This window comes from Cornus florida, unplaced genomic scaffold (assembly GCF_030987335.1).
Source record: "Cornus florida cultivar Cherokee Brave unplaced genomic scaffold, ASM3098733v1 CherokeeBrave_3.0.0_Hap2_Chr11, whole genome shotgun sequence".
Taxonomy (NCBI): domain Eukaryota; kingdom Viridiplantae; phylum Streptophyta; class Magnoliopsida; order Cornales; family Cornaceae; genus Cornus; species Cornus florida.
The window spans coordinates 108332181-108354548 of record NW_026775581.1 but is presented as its reverse complement, the minus strand read 5'-3'; the positions used below and the strand labels follow the sequence as shown (position 1 = coordinate 108354548).

The window sequence follows — 22368 nt, the reverse complement described above, 5'->3', positions numbered from 1 at the left end:
AATACAACAAAAATAAACTTTTCACATGCTCATAAAAAAGGTTAAAGACTGCTGTTATCTTCAACCATGTTGAATGGTTCATCTTAGCCTTGTGATACTTTTTCTTTTTTAATTGTACTCTTTTAAACTTTCAGTGATTCACATGAAGTATTAGCCTCTTCTTTCATCATTATTATTTTTTTCCGTTTTAAGCTAGAAGAATTTATGCTCCTCTTTAACATTGGATACTTTGCAGAGTCCATAAATTGCCTAGAGCAAGCTGTAAATCAGTTTCTCGAAATTGGGAGGCTTAATATGTCTGCAAGATAATACAAGGTACTATCCATACTTGTTTGTGAGTAAATATTGTTTTACTTGATACAATAATAGAAAACCTTATTACCTACTCATATTGTGTTATATTTGGGATCTCTAATCTATCAAATTCTTGGTTGGGTTCTCTAGATTTTAGAATCCTGTATTTGAACAAAATTTCCTTTAATGTCACCCTTGTTTGCCATAATTTTAATTTGCATATGTATCGATGTTTGACTCTTGCAAATTATGATTATGTAGAATACACTTGTATGATCGTTGCTCAAGATGATACAATAAAAGTTGTGAAAAATGATGACGTGGAATACTTACTTCATGTGCAGGAAATTACTGAATTATATGAGGTTGAACAGAACCTTGAGTAGGCTGTTGTTTATTTTGAGAAGGCAGCGAATGAATGAGTCCCACCTAATTTTGTTTTCATCTATTATTTTTATTTTTTATTTTTGTTTTTACTCATGGCATTGAACTATAAAAAAGAAATAAGATTTTGGAAATGGATAGTATATGAAGTAGTTATGAAAGGATAGGATAGTAATTTGGTCACTATATTTTCTTTTCTTTTCTTCCATCTATCTTATCTAAACAAGAATAACTATCATTTCATTTCTTTTCTCCCCTATCTATCCAAACACGAATAAACATTATTTCTTTTCTCTCCTATCTATCCAAACACGAATAAAAATTATTACTATCATTTCTTTTCTTTTCTCTTCTAACTAATACTATCGTTTCTTTTCTTTTCTCCCCTATTTATCCAAACACACCCTTAAACTTACTCTGTAAAACAAAACCATGTATATAGTGCACCCTAATTGTACTTATGGCTTTAATATATTCATTCAAGACAAACACTAATGCTATTTTTGGGTACATGAAATATGATTTTCAAAGTTATAATTGAATGCTTTTTTTTTTTGGCAAGAAAAACAGTCATACGATAATTACAAAAACACGACCATAAACACCGTTCAAATGCAAACAAATCAAGAAACAATAAAAGAAAAAAACTGAAAAACAAGCCTTCGATTTATTGAGTAACAAGACAAAACACACCAGCGGACCACCCAGGGAGAAGAGCAGCAACGGGAGTGACCCAAAGGTCAGGCCATCATCAAGGCAATAGCTCCAAGGCTGCATCAACAAGGCACCGCCGACTAGGGAAAAACCACCCAAACCCCGCACAAAAAGGCGAGGACACCAAAACCCGACATAGATCAAAGATCTAGCCGGAGACAAAACAACAAATCCACCCTATCGAGCCAGAAGTAAGCCAAACAAGAACAGATTTAACAAAACAATAGCAAAACGATATGAAACCCACCCACTGAGCGAACTTAATGTACCACGTCTAGTTTATTTAGCAGTGGGAGGAAAGGATCGGCGCCTCCCCACTCACGTAGGAGGGAGTGGGGAGCAGAAGAGAGGAAACCAAAGGAGAGGCGGCTGAGGGTTAGAGAGAAGCCAGAGAAAAAGGTTAATATAATTAGGTTAATATAATTGAATGCTTATCAGTTCAAAGGTTAATATAATTTTTCTCCAATTTCTAATTTTAATGTGTAATTTCCATGCCACCAAACAAAACATAAAAAACACAGAGCTCACCTATCGATCTAATAACACTGAACAATGGAATTCTACCAAAAAAAAAAAAATGGAAGAGAAATATTTGACACAGAAGACTCGGTAGTATAATTGTTGAAATTCAATGCGAATTGTAAATTACTTTACTTACAAGCTAATTTGTAACTCATTCAATTTGCTCGTATTTTATTTTTAAGTAAAACATAATGTTGCAATTCTAATTAATAAACACAAGTCAAAGAAATATTCCTTCTATAATTAAACTTCACCTCATCCTATATGGTGTAAATAGAACTTCATTTTAAATTCAATTGCATTTCCAATTTAAAGAATTTGGTTTCAAACAATACACGTTTCAATAGCTTATATGGTGTAACGTGTTGTACTTGCAATCCAAAGGATTTTTAAGGCGTATCCGGATAACCACGTCTTCTTAATGCCACTCTCTGTTACCTGGTCACTATCACACACCAACTGTAATGTGTATCATATGGTGTGTTTGGATGTAAAATATATATATTATGAAATTTTTTTTGAGGGGGGCGCCATTGAAGATTAAAAATTGTTGGAGAAAAATATTTTTAGAATGAAAAAACTGATATGATAAAAAAAAACGATCAACTATTAACTGCAAATTCTCATTTCTTTTCTCTCTTTCTCCATCGAAGGCCCTCCTACGACACTAAGAAAAAACGCACACTAGTTTTGACCTAATGAGCTTCCTAGGAAAAGGTGCATATAGCTCCAATAAGCTAAACATTGAAGAAATCATGTGATCAAGTTCATAACATAAACAGGTCTGTGGTTAATAAGTAACCATGTCAACAATCCCAGTGACAGCAATTGAGTCATTTTCATCTATTCAAAACGAACTATTCCTTGGACAAAAATGTAGAAAGGATGACAAAAGCCACCAAGAGAATAGCAGCTGTTGCTAACAATGACCATTTTTTGTCCCACCGGCACCTTCAACTTCATTCATCAATCCTTCGAAGTAATCACGAGCAAACCCAAAGCCCCAATAAGTATATACTGTAGGAAAGGAAATTAAACAATCAATTTTTTGTAAGAACATTTCAAAACTTAAAACACATTTAATACTACTGATGATCAAAATGGGTAAATGGTAGATGACACAATAAAATTCGATTTCAAATGCCAACAAAGTATTCTGGAGAAGCTGACCTTTATAATAGGCTTTTCAGTCATGATAATTGTCACCCATCCAACATAAGGTAAGAACCTGGAAATGGAAAAAAGAAATGGAGTCATGCTCTAATTTTTCTATTTAAACATGCTAGAACTAATAAATTATAAAAACATTTATGATCCATGAATTCAATAATTATTAGGAATCTCACTGTGAGCAGATAATGGAATTCGCAAATTTTCTTCTGCCTTAAACCTAGTGCTGGGCCAATATTTGAGGTATAGAACCAACATGAGAAATAAAATATTACCCACAAGTCCATAATGTAACTGGCTAGCCAGATACAAATGAATTTCCTTTGGCTTCGCATGAAGATAAAATTGTTTGTGGCAATTTACAAGGCACTCAAAGTAGCCGCTCTATTCCTCAAAGCATTAAAAACTAAAAATATTTTCATTGCACAGAATACAATCCCAGTGAAGTTTCAACTTCTATTACCATCAATTTGCAAAGGATCTTCTATTTGTACTCCATTTCCTAGGGATGCATTTGATCCATGAGTTGTCAAGGAATTGCCCAAAGTAGAAGAAAATGAATTGGAACTACTTTGTTCCAAAGAATCTTAAAGTGGTTAGAACACTTGTAAGTTAAACCATGCTACGGTGTTTTCATAATATGGATTTGTCTTAACTCTTAAAGATGTTTCATTCATGTTAGATAGGTGCATATGTAGCAGATAAAAAGAAGGTCAACACTGGAGAATTACCCCACAGCTCTGCCCATGATATGGTGTCGCTGAAGCCAGAGTTGTCCATGAGCATACAAAAGTCGGTCATCCCCATAATTGTTATCCCCTGGGAAAATAAGCAATTTATAGATTTGTAGGTTAATGGGTAACAGCAGACGGTCAACTTAGAAAGTGCCCAATTTTTATATCACGAGAATGATAAAAAAACAGTAAATACAGATAAAAATAATGCAGAGTAACAATATATGTTATCATAATGACAATACAATCCGGCCTTTTGTCTTAAATTCTCATATGACTTCCCAGACAATTTCCCCAATCAAGAACACAAATCATCATAAGAGGCACCATTCGCATTCTGGAGTACAAATTTGTTATCAATAAGCTAGTACCTTTTGTGAGGACATCAACTTCGCCAGTATCTTGCCGTTCATGAACCTGAAAATAACAATTAACTATTAGAATTTGCATTGCTACACCAAGTCAATTAAAAGAATTTGAATAACAACTATATCAACAAAAATCAATCCATTATTTTCAATTCAAACTTTGCTAGCATCTCTGTAATTTTTTGTTTATCTACAAATCCTGTTCAAATTTGGTAATAGAGTAAAAGAAGTCCTGGAGAGATTTCTCATAACTTGGGAAGTGGGATGAGAAGTAACCATCTTCTGAACTATTCTGGGATGGGAAGTGAGAAGTGGTGATGTGATATCTAAAAACATTTCCTTGACTCAAAAATGTTGAGTTTTTCCTGTGAATAATAGAGTAAAAAAAATCGTGGAGGAATTTTATTCTGGTAAGGGGGATAACTGGATAAGAAGCAAATATTCTTGATGTGATGCCTAGGAAGCTTGCCTTCACTCAAAACATATCGTGGAGTTTTCTGGGAAATTTAATAGCTACTGGTATATTTCATCTGAACAGTAAGCTTTCTTCAAGAGGAATTGAAGCAACAGTAGAATCTATTAAAGTTCCCATAGCATTTCCCAGGATACAAGAAAAAGTAACCGAACCAGATGATTGGAGTTACTTTTGTTGGGAGATCACCATCTAGAGGTTGAGAGTCGGGTAATTAAAGAATCCTCAGATCTTTAAAACAACTGATACTCCATAGAAGTTTGATTTATCGAACACGGTACATTCAAAATTTTAGTTACTTCTCAATTGATTACAAGTCAACCAGTTCTGAATATCTTAATCAGGTGGAGAAGAATGCATATCAAAAGGTTGACATATATTCACTTGCAATATTCTCAAAAGTTGGTGAGAAGATCCTAGACACCAATTAACAAATTCATTCCTTCTAAAACACAAGAATTATAATCAAACTCACCAGGAGTACTGAAGATGGTAACTAATTAAGAGAAAAGGTAGTAGTGATGCAATCACACCTTCACAAGTGAACTTTTCCATAATACTAGTGAATTTAATGAAAAAAGAAAATGCACATTCTTATCTTTTTTATTCAAAAAACGCATTCAAATTTAAGAATGGGCCACATGATCTCTGAATGAGGACAAGGATTTTGCATCCCAAGATGTTTATACATATATAAGGTGTCCAACTGACAAAACCCAAAATCTGAATATGGCATGCAGCATTTTGAAGTGTTGTTTACTTGTGTGAAAGAATGGAGTTATGTCTCTAATAGAATAATATTCAAGCTAAATGGGGCTCTCCATGAAACATATACAACAGCAAGTGAAGTATCAAGTATCCTGTAACTCATGGCTCCAATAGTTAGAGTGAGTTATGCCCTAAAATAGATTGAGGGGGGATGAATAAATCTTATTCAATTTTTAACTAATAATAACTGCTTTTTAAATTCTAGCAAATATATATTTTAAACACAGCAAAATAAAGTATTCAAAGTATAAAAAACAAAGATAAATAACAAAGCGACCACACATAAACACATGATTTTTACATGAAAAATCCCGACGGGAAAAAACCACAGACCCAATCTAGACAAATTTAATCCACTAATTAGAAGAAAGATTTACAACTAGGTTAACCAGACTCTAACACAAGGATCCCCAAATACCTCTTATCCAGACTCACTAAGGGAATCCTATTGATCCCCATTGTTGCTAGTCAACAAATCCGCTCCTCACCCAACCCACTCTTTCACCCATGCTTTGACGTCCATGACCAGTAACATTCGGTAGTCTGTCATTTAGTGTTGATAACGATTCAGACTCCACATTTTGGATAATAACTTGCTTGATACTAAATGATGAAAAGAAAACTATGCAATCTATGTGCCTACTGCCTAGATGGTCTCTACAAACAAATCTCTTTAAATGTTCATGTAAAACCATATGGAGCAAGAGCATACCCTAGACCAACTATTACTCCATATTCATAGCCAATATAAAATTCCTATATAAAAATGAAAACAAAATCTTTTAGAATTCTGATTTTAGAGAGTTTCCAAATCAGTTTTCTTCTGATCGATTGAGCTCAAAGTTCGATTGATCGAACTTGTTCTAGTGGCCTTCAAGCAATACGCTCTCCAAGTTCGAACGATCAAACCTAGGCAAGTAAGTTCTGATCGATCGAAATCTCAGACGCAGTTCTATAGGATTATAATTATTTATTTATTTATTCCCCAGTAAGTTATTAGGATTTTAATATTCAAAAACAGTTTAATACATTCTTAAACTCTCAACTTCAAAGATCATGACATGCAGTTTGACAACCCTAACATGTTCCACGAAATAGATGAATGCATGTGAACCTTAATTTGGTAAGTTGGAATTTCAAGAATGAATTAACCTTTTTTACCTTTTTGATCTTTAAACACATTGTTTCCATAGTACATGGATCTCAAGTAAATTCTAATCTAAATAACTGAACCAACTTTTGAAACTCACATCAATAGATCATAAAATATTAAGAAATCAATGCATCGCGTATCCCTGGCATAATCCACTGGTTATTCTGAACATACAAAATAAATTCAAAATTATTTATTTGAGTCAAAACATCACCTATAAGGAGAAGAGTTAAACATATTATACATACTTCCATTTATTTGGCTCATACACTCGCACGTGCACGCACGCACTTCACAAGTGTATGGGTAAACAAGAATTACTTATGATCACATTTATTTTAACCATAAATAAAGCCAAAACAAAAGGTAATTTTCATGATTCTAATGCATTATAATATATAGGAGGGAAAAGGGAAAAGGTCTGTCACTTATGTTTACCTTTATTACTCGATGGACGATTGGAATTTCACGACCCTGAACAAAAAGAGATCATATTAACAAAATTAGTAGAAGAACAAAAGTGTCAGGTGCGTAACAAACACACATACACCAATAACACAAATAAATGTATATATCTACCAATTTATGCACACATGCAGAAAGAATTAAACGTGACACAAAAGACAGATAAGTAAACATCTATACAAGAAAAATGAAAAGCAAAAAAAGAAAAATTTGAAGACTATAATAAATCAGAATCCACAACAAAGATAAGATAATAGGTTTAATCTACCCAACCCAAAACAAATATTTCATAGAAAGAACATTTTTACAAAAAGATAAACTATTTGGAGCCATAGACTTCAATTGGAAAGTTAAATAGAGATAACTTATATTGAGGAATATATTTCAATTGAAAAATGAAATGATTCTTCAAATTAAAATAATATCATTACTTCAAAATGAGTTAAACGCTTATTTCAAACTCGTGTTATATGAGAGCGTTATTTTCTCTAAAAAATAAAATTATATTATTAAATATTTAGTTGTGTCTATGTCCTTCTATTTGAAGATTTGATCAATCCAACAGCTGGACAGATACCCGCACCCGTGACAAGTACCTAAGTCCAAGTACATAAACTTAACTAGTTCCAATATGTTAAGGAATTTGTTGTGTAAAGTTTTAAAGACTTACTTTTTTATTTGTTCTTCTCTGTTAGTAAGAAAAAGACAGCCACGTCCCTACCGGGACTTGAACCCTGCACTCTCCTTTGGGGGTGACAAGTAATCCCACCAAGCTAACAGATGGTTCGGTAAGCCAAAAGACTAAATCTAAGTCTTTTTGTTACACTTGAAAGGTAGTCAACTAGGTAAAGACATAAGCTCTAATACAATCACCCTACCCACTAGCTAAGGAGTAGCTCCACAGGAGTGAAATGTAGAAACCTTTACAAGCTTCTTTATAAAGAAGTAATTAACTCTATTAAACTAGTTCGTAGCTCAATCATGTACAATTAGCTACATTTAACTTTGTTTCAAATTCCCTTTATCTAGCACCATTGAGATTTTCTCATTAACTTGAGGCCTTTCCAGTCGGGTTGCAGTCAACTTGAAAAAATAAGCACGAACACACTAGCTATCATATTGCAAGATGCAGACATTATTGCTTACTATTCTTCCTTTTTTAAGTCCGTTTACACAACTAAATTTTATATAGATGATATTCATTGATGATTGAAAAAAAGACTAGATGTTAACAGAAAAAAGTTTAATCTACTTACAACAGAAATCATAACACAATGTCAACCTGAAGCATTCTATCTACCATAAAAATGGATTAAGACTTACCAAAAGAAAAGCAAAAAAAAAAAAAAAAAAAAGCCAAAGTGTACAACTTTCTTTTAAGACAGTGTGTCCCCCTAACCCAGTACACCTTGTAGCTGGGGTAAAACCTACAAGGCTAAAAGCTCCAAAGTACACAATTTACTAAAAAGAAATACCAAAACCTTCTAGCTGCTCTTCAAAATAACTCTCTTACCCAAAAAAACAAAAATTGTGGATGCTATTACAGACATCAAGATATTGGAACATGTTTAAGTGATGGACAAAACCACCATGATTTTTTAAAAGCTTCTACTAAATAGATCATGTTTACCCTCTATGAAGCAGTGGGTGTGAACGGCAATTTGTCAAGCTCTGGTTGGCCTGGTTTTAGGCTCTGTGGCATGAAGTTAAATCTAACCAACCATTTTGTTTATTGGGCTATTGAATTAGGGTATGGTCAACGGAATAATTTTAAAATTGCTAGCCCTACAAAAGTGGATACTTAAATCTTGATATTGCAAAAGGCTTAAACATCGACTCTTTGAAAACGTTTTTCATTACAAAGTTTTAGATGTCCCAATCTGCCAATCAACAGGAAGACCTTCATCAAAAAGTAATAAAGATGATAAAAAGGTAGTGAACTTATGATGTTGCAATGCGTTTCCAGAACTTATCTTCATTAACAGGTGATGTTACAAGTTTGAAAGTGCAGGGTGAACAAGAGTGCTGAGACCAGCATAAACCAAAAAAAAAAATTAAGTAATGTCCATTAGGGCTCTAAAAGCTAGGGGTTTACAAAATGATTAATTCCATAGCCAATCCGGAAAAAAGTGATATTTCTCCATGCAAAATATTGCATACAAGATAAATCATCCAAAACACTAAGCTTCTCATTAATCCATTCACAACACAATTAAAAACATATGCAAAACCAAGGGGAAGCTCTTTCCCATGTTACAGAAATTCAAATTGTGCTCCAAATAAAATAAATGAGACAAGTTAGAATGAATGTTCAGACATGCCTATCACTGAATATGAATACAACTAAATCGAAACAAACGAGGGAAGATAAATGAAATGAGAAAGAAATCTTACATCAACATTAAACACGACAATTTCCCCTGCACGAATAGGATCTTTGCTCATGTGCAAGAATAATATGTCACCCTGCGGAAGAAATTCGTGGATATCATTTAATTAAGGAATACGTAGTGCCAAAAGAAGAAATTTGAAGAGAAACATGCAACTATACTATAAAATACTTCACTGCAAAAGAACCTTCTTTTGCCCTAATTCTCTACAATAAAATTTTGTGAGATGCAGTAGGTTATTTTATTTTCAAGCACCATGCCAATGATGGCTAGCATATTATTTTTGGCTCTGAATCAATTATTAGTGAGAACTACTTTACTCCACCTATGTTTTGCGCCATTTTAAAGTACCATAGCAGGAAGGATTGATTCAATTGAAAGAACAGAAAAGATGCACCCACTTAAATTTCATTATAGGTGGCAACAAAATTCTTTTTAAACATACTTTAAATTTTGCTTACCAATTGGCAAGATGCAAAACATCTCCCACCTACATGATCAATAACGATATAAAAACAATAACTATACACAAAAATACAAACAAGAAGCATTTTACTGTTCCACACATACACTGAATGTTGATTTTGTATAGTGCTCCAAGGGCAATCAAAGCCAACATACCATAAATGGATCTTTGAGAAACTACAGATGCTGCATTTTTTGTTGTTATTATTATACCTTTTGCAGTAGCCAGTACCTGAGTTTTCAGTAGATTCCATTCATCAAACAGAGTAATCATGCATCCGCTAGTTTTCACCTTGGTGATGTCTAAGAATATTAAATATATCATGGATATATTAGAGTTTTGTTAATAATGTTAGAAATTGTTAGGCCAATAAGACTAAGTGGGCAAATTTCGTAGAATAAAACTTACTTAATGTATTTTTGTTTTGATTTCTAGTTAGATAGAAATATGTTAAAAGTGAGTTTAGTGTTAGTCATTTCTGAAGTCAAAGATCAAGCAACAAGAAAGGACAAATTGGTAATATTTGTCAAGAAGGATATAAAGCTTTTCTTACCCGCTTGAAGCCAGGTTCCATGCTTCCAGAAAGAACAACTACAACAGGAGATTCACTGCCAGTAATGCACATCAAAGCCTTCCATATTATTAGTGCAGATGTCACTATCATACCTGAAGCAGAAACCAAAAAAGATTACTTATTTAGATAGAATGACAAACCATGACAACATGATCATTATTCACGACTACAGATTTTACAACAAAAGTAAACCCATTTGTATAACAAATATTTTCCTTCAACTTAATAAAAAATAATTTCTCAATTGTTAAAGTGGAGGCAAGACACGAAATGAACCAAATTAAGAACCACAAACCCCTTGATCTCATATCAACAACCACAGGACCAGTAGACAAGGAAGAAAAAGCTGCGTCTTTCTTTCCAGCCGCCATACGGCTTCTATCTAAATGGTAAAGCATTAACCTTTAAAATTAATAAGTATATACGAGATAATTGGTGCATGGAATTAATCATACAAAATTTCAAATCTTATTTGCCAGGGGAAAAATATTTATCTAACTTTTTTTCTTAGTTAGTACTCACACACACATCGTCTCCACTGAGGTTTGAACCCCTAACCTCTCTTTAGGAAGTAGGGGCTTGGTACCGCCTACCTTAATGTAATCTAACTCACTGAAAAGAAAAAGGAAAATAAAAAGAAACTACATCCTACCATAAAATGAAAGAAGCCAACCATTCAAACAAAGTGCACCATAAACTATACTCGACTTCACAATAGAATAAGCAGCACCTGTTCAAGTACACATCTAAACTTTCACATTGCTTTCAAATCTTCATTACCAACAAAAACCAGTGCTGGATTTAAATCTTTCATTTCAGTTCTTTTTGGCAGTCATTGACCAAGCTTTTTCATCTATTCTTCTTTATTTTTTGCATTTCTTTCAGAAATTTTTTCCAGTTATCCACTCTAAAAAGCACCAGACAATCTGCTAACTCGACCTTAGAAAGTCAATCATGAAATATCAAAATAGCATTCAACTATAGTAAAATTTTTCTAAAAAAATAAAGAAAATGAAACTAAAATTTGAGTATTGCACATTTCATTATGTGGACCCCAAGATAACAAAACCTTCACTCAATTTAGATTTTTAGCCTAAGAATAACTGTCGGGCATGGTTAATTTAAGCTATTATTTTCTGTAATCCAAAGTTCAAAACTTTATTTGATTTATTTTTTTCTTCAGGTCCTTTACAACCATACCACTAGAATGCGCTAGTCAATGATTTAGTATATAAAGAGTGCCTCTTTTTGTATAAAGTGTGTGAATTTTCATAAACTACCAAATGACAGAACTTTTGATCTGATCAAAGCTTAGGCCTGAGAGAAATTAAGGGCAGTACAGAATACTAAATCCCCATGTACTTAAACAAGTGAAAACTTATTAGAATACATTAAACTCTTGAATCTGTCATGGAGAAGGGTCGAGATATATAATAAATCATATATATATACATATATATATATAGATATCATACATACATAGAGATATAGAGAGTGGTAGGGTTTAGAGAAGACACGCACCGAGGCTGACGGCCTGTGTGAGGACCTGTCTGATCTGAAGAGATTTGATGGAATCGACGGACTCCGCTATCCAACCCATTTTTCGGCTTCTCCTCCTCCTCGGACTGGATTCCACCACTTCTTCTATTGGACTGAAACCCTCCGGAGCTTCAAGCCGTTTCACTTTTCCCTTCACTTTTTGTGTCTAAATTGCACTTTGACCCTTACTTAACGTTGTCCGCTGAGTTACAAGCCCACCCTATCCAGCTCGGCTTTCACTTTTAATTTTGACCCAACATGAATAATTGGTGTTGTAATTTGTTCCTAAGATAAGCATGGTCAAAATAAAATTAAAAAAAAAAAAACGTTCTTTCTTGCAATGATGTACTTTCTTCACTTTTATTACCAATGATTTAGCATAAGGTTAAAAATTAAAATGAGACGTGTTTATTTTGTATTTTAAATATAATAGAGGAATTTATTTTAATAGATTTTAATTGTAAAATGAACACATGCAGAGAAGCGGGGATTTAGGTTCAAGTAAAAAATTCAGAGAAAAAAAGAAGTAAAAAAACAGAAAAAGATAAAAATTTAAAGAAGTAGAAGGGGAAAAAATGAAAGAATTTAGTAGGAAAAAAATTAGAGTTTATTTTAAGAAGGAGAAATTAACTGTTTTTAAGAAATTTAAAGAGAGAATCACTGAAAATTAATAGATAATTTTAGAAACTAGTAATTTTAAGGGGGCATTAACTTAAAATTTTCATATGTTTGTATTTTTTTTTTTAACCATATATATTTAATGGACACTAGCCCCTGAACACATGCAGAAGAGGAAGTTACATGTGGTCCGAGATAAGGAGACAAGTATTATTCATATAATAAACAACTTCATTTAAAAAATAATAATAATAATCCTCTTGCTCAAATGTAATAACTATTAAAGAATATAAAATTTCACTTAAACCGTATGATTGAAAAGATTTTAAATATCTAATTTGCTCTTGCTTTGAGTATCAAAGAACAAATTTAAATTTTAACCAAAAAAGAACAAATTTAAATAATTTTTATAGGCCAATTACTTAGACTTGTAAAAGTCCATGTTTTGTATTTATATATATATATTGAAACTATAAAGACTTTAAGTTATTGAAAGGAAAAAATATATAAAACTAAAAATAAAATTATTATCATAGAACAAAGTTTAACATTAAACCTTAAACCATGGATGGGTTTGGTGCATTTAGGGATCTAGTCGAGCCCAATGCAATATCATAATTCCGCGAGCTCCAACCCAACCTACCCTCCAAGTAAAACTCAACTAGAGTATATTTTTTTTTGAGACTCGGTTGAACTTGGAGTTGATTGTGTGAGGTTTACATTGATATGTACCGACCCAGAGTTTAGAAGGCCCATTAGTCCGGTTGCAGAATGACCCGTCAGGCCCAAAGCTCTATTAAACCACCTCCAGGCCCAACCCCTTCAACGTGCTTAAAGGGTCCTCCATTCATTGAGGCCCAAAGAAAAAACCAGATGAAGATAGGCCCAGTTTTGAGAGTTTTGAAAGAGGCAAATGTGCACTTCTATAAATATAAATTAGAGAGATGGAAAAAGGCCGATTGTGCGGAGTGCAAGAATATACTTTCCTAAAATAGAGAGTAATTTCTTGCATTTTCAATGTTCAATGTTCAATTTGTTTAAACTCAGTTAAGCTTGGATTGGACTAGAGTCAACTAATATATCAATTGATTGTTTGTATTAATATTAAAATAGATTGGCGTTTGATTGCGCTCCATTTGCTTGACACCTCTACACGAAAAGAACTGGAATTGAAGCCAAACTAAAAGTTTCAATATAATCGAAATCTGCAACAAAGAGAGAAAAAAAAAATGCATAAGTTTATTCAAATATTGAATTGTGCTCGAAACATATTTGAATTTGGTCTGTCCAAATTGCAATGCATTTATACTCTTCTAGGAAATAAGAAGAGTATGATCAAGAGGAGCTTCAAACCAAATTATACAACGATTTTTTTTTTTTTTTTTGGGTAAATCCATGTTTCCATTGTACAAAGAATTTGCCTTTCAATTATTTATTTATTTTTTAGTTTGGTAACTGAGAGACAGACGCATTCATAATTGTTCATAGGTATGACTTGTTTTAGCATTCTTTGTTAGCTTTTTTTATATCCCAGTTGTAAGACAAAATTGTATATGATGCTAAATTTTAGGGTAAATACAATAACCCCTAAGATCTCCGGCAATGGTAAATTGACTTTATTATTCTTTGATATAAAATTAATATTTTAGTTGACTTAAATACCCTTAGATCATATCCTAACCCAAACCTCTCTCCAACCTTAACCGGAACAAGCCTAACAAGTATAACCCATCCGAGAACCCTCTATCTCTTTCTCTCTGTATACACACGCATACACACGTGTGTGTATATTTGTAACCAATTAGCTAGGCCTAACAGTATCAGTCTCTTATTTTCAAAGAGAAATCTCAATAGAGACATGTGCATAAGTACCAACTATGAAAACAAAATGTAAATTATTTGTAATTATTTTAATTAATTTTATGTAAATGGTATACTTTAACTTTAAAAATATTATTACATAACTTTTTTTTATTTCCAAATCGTCTTTTTAAGGCTATGCCCTCGTAAAAGGCCTTATCAACAATCTCAGCACCATCATCTGAGAAGTCAAGGCTTCCTAATTTTGGATCCACGAGCTCAGCACTCACACAATAGATTCCTATGCTATTCTATTATATTTTAGGCTATATATGGAAAAATTGTATATTAGAGAGAATTCTATCACCCTGTGACTTCAATTTGGGAACAAATTATTTTTCCCCCACAAGAAATAAAAAATAAAAAAGATATCCATATGAAGTTTAATAAAATAACAATGAATTTGATTTATTTCAATGAATAAATCAAAATACTTTGTACATTTTTAAAAAATAAAACCACATGAGACTTGAACCCTTAGGCCACTGACCCGTTGGTATTTCTAACCATTTTAATTGATCATAACATTTAGCAAAATCCTCTTTATACGCATACTGTTTAAAATACATACCAATAGATTAAATTTTAGAGAGCACCAATTGTAATTTGTTTCTGAAACAATTGAAATATGTCTCAAATAGTTAATATGGAAGAGAGTAGTAGATTTTTCTAAGAATAAATAGTCATAAGAGAGTAAAAATCCTTGCTAAAGGGGAATAAATATAGTTAATGTTGCTATTTATTATTTATAAATGATAATTTATAATTATGATCTAATTTTAGTATTTCTAACCGTCTATTTTATCTTTTATTTATTTTCCATTTTACAATGTTTCACATAAGTGAATAGTTACAACAAATCTAAATTAATCACTAACTTAAATCACAACCATCATTTTAAATTTTTAGGATAAGAAATTTATGAAAATTATAATTTATTAACATTTTATGATATTGAATTTCAATGCATTTACTATCAAACAAAGTAAAATACAAATTATCTTTTTCTTTTAATAAACACCAAAACGTGAACATAATGTTAAAACAAGTGTTTAAATTGAAAAAAGGTCTCTAACTCATAAATATTCATATGTAAAATAACTAAAATTACAATCTAAACACTGAAAAAGAACTCAAACACGGACTACGTAGATGGATAAAAAGTAACCTTTAAAAATTCAATTACTTCGACTTTTAAAAATTCAACTACTCCTGTGATGAGTCATCTCTATTGGAAATTAAAAAATAGACTCGTAGAAAGAGAAATAATGTGACTTTTGGATGAGTCTAATTTTTTGAAATTGATTTACAAAAATGAGAAAGAAGCTTGGAGCATTAGATATTTTATAAATCATGAATACAATAATCATTTAATAATGTTGTGTATCAAATACTGCGAATGTAATACTTTAATCTACAAAATTTTGAGAAATTAAGCAAAAGTACAGTTGTAAAGGAACATAATTCATCAGTTGTAAAGGAACATAATTCATTAGTTAACCAATTAATTGGCCACCAAATTTGATCCTACTAAGTATCTTGAAAATAGCCTTGGAGAAGAACATATAAAAATTTTAGATTAATTCAAAAATCATTTCCAAAGTGTGGCACTTCATTCACAAGAACTTAAACATACCTTTCCAAGAAGTATAATTTTGAGATTTGATTTGATGCACACAAACCAAAGATGTGTTCCCTTTAAAATGGTTTAAAGTTGTCTGTGAAAGAAGAAAACCTAACATTTGTGGAAATCAAGAGACTCTTTTAGATTTGAAACTCTTTTAAGGTATTTTAGAGTGATGCAACTCTTTAATAATACAACTCTGATAAATACACCTCTTTAATAATACAACTAACGAAAAGGTACGTGAATTAATTAATGCACATGTTTTAATAAAACATAGAAAGTCTATTTTTTTAATAATAAAATTTTAAATAATTAAAAGTGTTGAAATCCTAAAAGACGTAACGGTTAGAAATAAAAATGATTTGTAACCCTAGTTGACAATATAAGAAACTCTTCATGAATGAAAATAACTTAAAATATATAAACTACGTATTTATTTTAGATTGGGAGTCTAAAGTATCTTAAAAGGTGTGGCGTTTAGGAATATAAAACGTAAACTGAAATGTCACAAGTCACGTAATAATATTTTTTTAAAATTAAATTAAGTGTTTTAAAATGTATATAAATATTATAAATTGAATACACTGTTATAGGTAGGGATGGCAACAGGGCGGGTTTGGAGTGGGGTTTCCTAAATCCCGCCTCGCCCCTTTTAATTTTTGTCAAGTCTATGCCCGTCTCGAGACTCGCGACGGGTTAGATTTTCATGTCCAGCCCCACCCCGTTGGGAAATACTGTGCCCCTGTGCCCGCCCCATTAACAATTTTTTTTCTCCCACTTTTTGGAACTTAAGTTCTTGCTATTTAAATGTGAAAAGCCTAGGAATGGCCCAACATAAATGAAATTATGTATCCCAACAAAAATAAAAAAAATAACATGCACATTACATAATTCAAAGAACATAATAAACAAAAATAAAAATTTAATACAACCAAATGACAAGAAGTTCTAAGCTCCAACTTTCACCATAACCAAAACAAAAGCAAATTTAATACCAAGTTTACATCACAAATTAAGATTGTAAGAGATAATTAACTGGGTAAGCGGCTAAAATAAGTTATTGATATTATATATATATATATTAAATATAGTTTACATCACAAATTAAGATTGTAAGAGATAATTAACTGGGTAAGCCGCTAAAATAAGTTATTGATATTATATATATATATATATATATATATATATATATGCTTAGCGAGGCGGGGCCCCTAGGATATGTATACTGAACCATTACCCGCCCCGTGACCCGAGACGGGTATAAAATTTGTATCAATGCCCGCCCCAACGGTATAAAAAGTGTTCCCATATTAGTTATTAACGGGGCGGGACCCCAGCGGGACGGTAAAAATTGACATCCCTAATTATAAGGTATATATAGATATATCACCACCACCAATCACCCCCAGTCCCCACAACAAATACCATCGCGCGCCACCGCATCATCATTATACCTTAGCCGCCGCCACATCATCATCACACCTCAATCGCCATAACCACCACCCCATTATCATCGTCATCATCAATATCCTCATCTACGCACATCACCACCCCCAGTTCTCGACCCAGTTCATATCAGCAACTTTTCCACCCAATTCACACAGGCAAATTCAACGATCACCAATCGAAGAGACCATCAGTTCATGTAAGCCTCTATCATTGTTGACCAAACAGACAAAGTTTGAAAGACCCAAATTGATGTACTGTTCAGGCAAACTTTGAGCTTAAATCGGAAGGACTCAGACGGAATGGCGAGGAAATTTTGTTTTGTGATCGACGGGAAAGGATTCTAATCAGACGGTGGAGGCGAAAACCTTTTGAATAAATAGTCAGTTGAGATGGGTCCCGTGGTCAAAGTACTCGGTGACGGAAATGGCACTACTCGAACGGCGGAGGTGATGATTGTAATACCCCTAATTTTAAAAGGATAGTCTCGGTATTTAGTTATTTATTTTTATTGTATTTTTTTTAATTGTTTAATTGATTATTTGACTAATTGTTTATGTGTTTAATTGAATTAAGTGTTACTTGATTAATTGGCTACTTATCTATGTGTTATTTGTATTTTGTCTAGGTGTTATTTGTATTATTTGTTTAATTAGATTGTGTGCTTAAATGATGTATTTGATTAATTGTAATTAATTGTAAATTAAATGATTAAATGTTTTATTTTATTTTATTTTATGGTTATGGTTAGTGGTAATGGGCTAACTAATTGGGTCCCATGAACTACTTGGATAGGAGGTTAGATGGGTATGGATAATTACCCATGGATAGTTGTATATGTATATATATATAAATATATATGTATATACATATATATAAAAAGGAAAGTAATTTATTAATATTATAGTAACTTTAGTATTAATAAATAATCTGATGTATATATTTTATATATTTATATAATAAGGATATACATATATTTTATACGTAACATGTTTGAAGTTACCTTTTTAATATTATGGTAACTTTAGTATAAATAAATAATCTGATGTATATATTTTATTTATTTAATGAGGATACAGATAGATTATATACGTAACATATTTTAAGTTACTTTTTAATATTATGGTAACTTTCGTATAAATAAATAATCTGATGTATATATTTTATTTATTTAATGAGGATATAGATAGATTATATACGTAACATATTTTAAGTTACCTTTTAATATTATGGTAACTTTAGTATTAATAAATAATCTAATGTATATATTTTATTTAATTAATAAGGATATACATAGATTATATACGTAACACATTTTAAGTTACCTTTTTAATATTTTCATTTTTTATTTTTCTTTATTAAGTTGACTTGGATTGGAAAAAGGAATAGGGTTATTATTTAGCCTATAAATATACAACTATAGGTTGAAAAAGGAGTGAAAATATATCACGTAATATATTCTAGAGAGAGAGAGTTAGAGAGAGAAGGAGAAAGAGGAAGGAATGAGAAGAAAACCCTTTAGAGAGAAGATCAAGGAATAAGAAGTTTAACTTTCAATCCGAAAGTTTAAGGCAAGTTCTTCTTCTATCTCTTTCCCTTTGATTCGTGTTTCTGTACATGCCTAGGAAATTCCAGGATTTATTAAACACATAAAATTAAATAATTATTCATGTTTAATTGGATTAAAGTATAGGTTTTTATGAAATTGGTTCATATCTGTTCTTGTGTTATAAATTAAAAAATGCATGATTTTGATTTGATTTCTGGTGTGAATTTTTACATGTTTGAATTATGTATTTTTCATATCTGTGGAATGATGGAACGTAGAAACATGCCTAGGATTCTTGAACATTAAATAAGGACTAGGTTTGGGTTTAAATAAATTTAAATACACTCAATCATAACGATACTTGCTATTTAAATGTTTAAACAAACGAATGGATTTAATCTTTTAAAATGCTTTAGCAATTGAGATTAAATGTGTAGGATGAATTGGATATAGAGAATGCTTATTTGACGATATAATAAAATATCATCATGTATAAGATTCAGTTTGTGTAGGACATATGATATAGGAGTTTAAATAAATAATAAGTCATTCATATTATGTGATAACTTGATATCATATTATCATAGTTATTTCTGAAATGTTTGATGTATTTCTTTAATTATTACATCAATTGTTGGATTGTGTGGTTTAATGCACCGGTATGGGACGGTGGCATTCTAGGGACGGATTAACTTATCAGTTAAGTCCTACCTATTTTATATAAGGGAATGGATTAACTAAAATGTTAAGTCCTACTTATATTTAAGTCAGGTCAGCTGAACAAGTTGAATGATTTATAGAGGATTAATTTATTATATAAGGGAATGGATTAACTAAAATGTTAAGTCCTACTTATATTCAAGTCAGGTCAGCTGAACAAGTTGAATGACTTATGGAAGATTAATTTATACTGGATAGGATGGTTACTAGATTTTATATATATAAGTATGGTGCCATGATATGAGCTTGAGTCTCAGAATCAGTGGTTAGGGTGCGTATATCGCCAGGGATGTGTAGTTAGATATAGTGTAGTTGTATACCCTGGTAGGTCTAGGTACTCATACCCACTATATATGCGTTTTGCATGTTGCCTACTATTCAGGTTGAGACAACCCTATAGTCTAGTGAGGTTCCTTTAGTGTGTATATATATATATATACGGACTACTAGTTACTGTTGGATTGACTAGGATGTATACGTGTATTAGATCTCTGCTTGGACTGTAGTAGAGTAGAACTTGTTTGTGGGCCTGACCCACCATTATTTTTCAGGTGTTCGTCACGAGTAGAGGTTGTTCGTGCTGAGCGGGGATCAGTCTACTTCATTCTTCCGATGCTACATAGGAGTTCCTTTATTATTTAGTTTCCTATTTTAGATTACTGTCATTTGTTTAGTTTGGATTTTCTAGGAGTCCACACAGTATGAATTCCCGAGTTGTATTTTGGAGGATCAGTTGTATCAAAAGAGTTTATTAATTAATGGAAATATATTATGAGGTTTATTATTAGATTATCATTTTAGTTTCTTGTCAGTATTTTATTTATTCTTCTTTATTCTTTTGGTACTCTGTGTTCGTTTATTATCAATTTGTTTTGATATCCTCGGGTATTCGGGCGTGGGCTTGGCCAACCCGCATTCGGAAATTCGGGGGTATCACAGTTGGTATCAGAGCACTCCAGGTTCAAGTGTCCTTAGGAGTGTCTTTCGTTATGTGACTTCCGCGTTGCGTCTCTTAAAACTTAGAGCCCGTATTAGGATTCGTTGTACTTTATTTACGGTTTGTTAGAATGAGCTGATGTCAATTATATTCTGTAGTCATAGAATGGTTGGCACTAGAAAAATGATGGGTTCAAGGCGAAAGCGATAAAGACCCAAAGGAGTAAAGGAGAAAGTTATCAATTTCATTGCCAGAAGGCAGAGTTAGGGATCGATGGTTTAGGTTCATTTGGCGTTACTTTAAAAGTATAAGCCAATGAAGGATTTAGGTGTACGTGATAGGTCGCCGCATATCGGGGCCAATACGACTTCAGTTGATCTCAAAAAGGAGACAAGTGAGGAGTAGGAGCCGAAGAGGATCCTAATGGAGGAGATTTATGTGCATCCAATACAGAGGGTACTAAATCTTGAAGATAGATGATCGCGCGAGGTGATTTGAATTGCTAGTAGTATGGTGAATGTTATTAATAGAATTGGAGTTGATCAATCTACAAATAATAAAGCTTTCTTATCATCTCTAAAATAGGTATATAAGAAATATTGTTCAGGAGTTTGGGGATCGAATGTGTTCTTATCAAAATGAAATACATAATTTTTAAATCACAAACAAGAGGGCATTGGTATTATGTTGTGACATTCTAATCACTTTATAAAGCCAAGTTAGACAGTTTACATTCCGCATATAAGAAGGATGAGGGTTAAGCCCTTGGTATTTGCTTAGGCAAACATTTGTGTTTATAAGCTATGTTTTAAAGGATATGTTTCGAGATTGGATGATTATTTATGAAACTATTAAAGGAAATTTTGAAACAATCTAATAAGGTTGATTTCAAAGGAGACTTTCTTTTCTAGAAAGAACGATGTCCTAAGTAGGAGTATATTTTATTTTATTGTGTTTATCATAAGTGTTTTATATATATATATATATATATATTTTTTGTTAATTACTCGGGATTTGGTATGTGGTTTAGTTGGGGACACAAGTGTGTGATCAGCCAACTATTGTTTTAATAACATGGAATAATAGCGCTATTAGCGCTATTTACGCTAGATTTGTGAGCGTACGGTAGTAGGATTTGGTAAATACACATAAATCTAGCCAATCTATTGGACATAGACATGTGTCATTATGGTGTGTTTTGGGATGGAATAATTAAACCATCATTACGAATCAAACAATTTAGAACGATTAGTTTGATATACTTTACGTTAGGTATGGATTCGTAACATATTACAACGCCATGATATTGGTGGTTGTTAATGTTTCGGTATGCATGAGGTAGTGGTAAATAAAGATCACTGTAACGCCATAATGATTTATCAGAGGTGCTGGATTTGCTGAACATCTTCTTGAAATTTTCAGAAGTTGTTATCAAGTCGGAAGGTGAATTTAGTACTGGATTAAGTACTTATTGGAATGACACCGAGTGAGGATAGGAGACTGAATAAATATTCATCAGTAAATTCTTAATCAAAAATTTATTCAAGAGGGTGTGTCATTAGGGGGAATTTGCCGGTGTTGCACATGGAGGAGGAAAC

The 22368-nt window shown here is 32.2% G+C and overlaps 1 protein-coding gene across 1 annotated transcript; it reads right to left on the bottom strand.

Moving 5' to 3' along the window:
* Nucleotides 1-2638: 2638 nt before the first annotated feature.
* Nucleotides 2639-12197, bottom strand: LOC132283491 (uncharacterized). Its single transcript, XM_059785437.1, has 8 exons — nt 11996-12197; nt 10454-10566; nt 9439-9510; nt 7018-7053; nt 4190-4235; nt 3816-3903; nt 3085-3142; nt 2639-2931 (listed from the first exon to the last, which is right to left on the bottom strand). The coding sequence occupies exons 1-8, from the start codon at nt 12072-12074 to the stop codon at nt 2881-2883; spliced, it is 543 nt and encodes a 180-aa protein (XP_059641420.1). The 5' UTR covers nt 12075-12197; the 3' UTR covers nt 2639-2880.
* Between the last annotated feature and the right edge of the window lie 10171 nt (nt 12198-22368).

Excerpts from the sequence above, each read along its gene's own strand:
- LOC132283491 (XM_059785437.1), bottom strand. The coding sequence starts at position 12,074 with ATGGGTTGGATAGCGGAGTCCGTCGATTCCATCAAATCTCTTCAGATC. Across the intron at positions 10,567-11,995 it reads CACACAGGCCGTCAGCCTCG|GTATGATAGTGACATCTGCA; the intron begins GTGCGTGTCTTC and ends TTTCTGCTTCAG. Across the intron at positions 3,143-3,815 it reads ATCATGGGCAGAGCTGTGGG|GTTCTTACCTTATGTTGGAT; the intron begins GTAATTCTCCAG and ends TTCCATTTCCAG.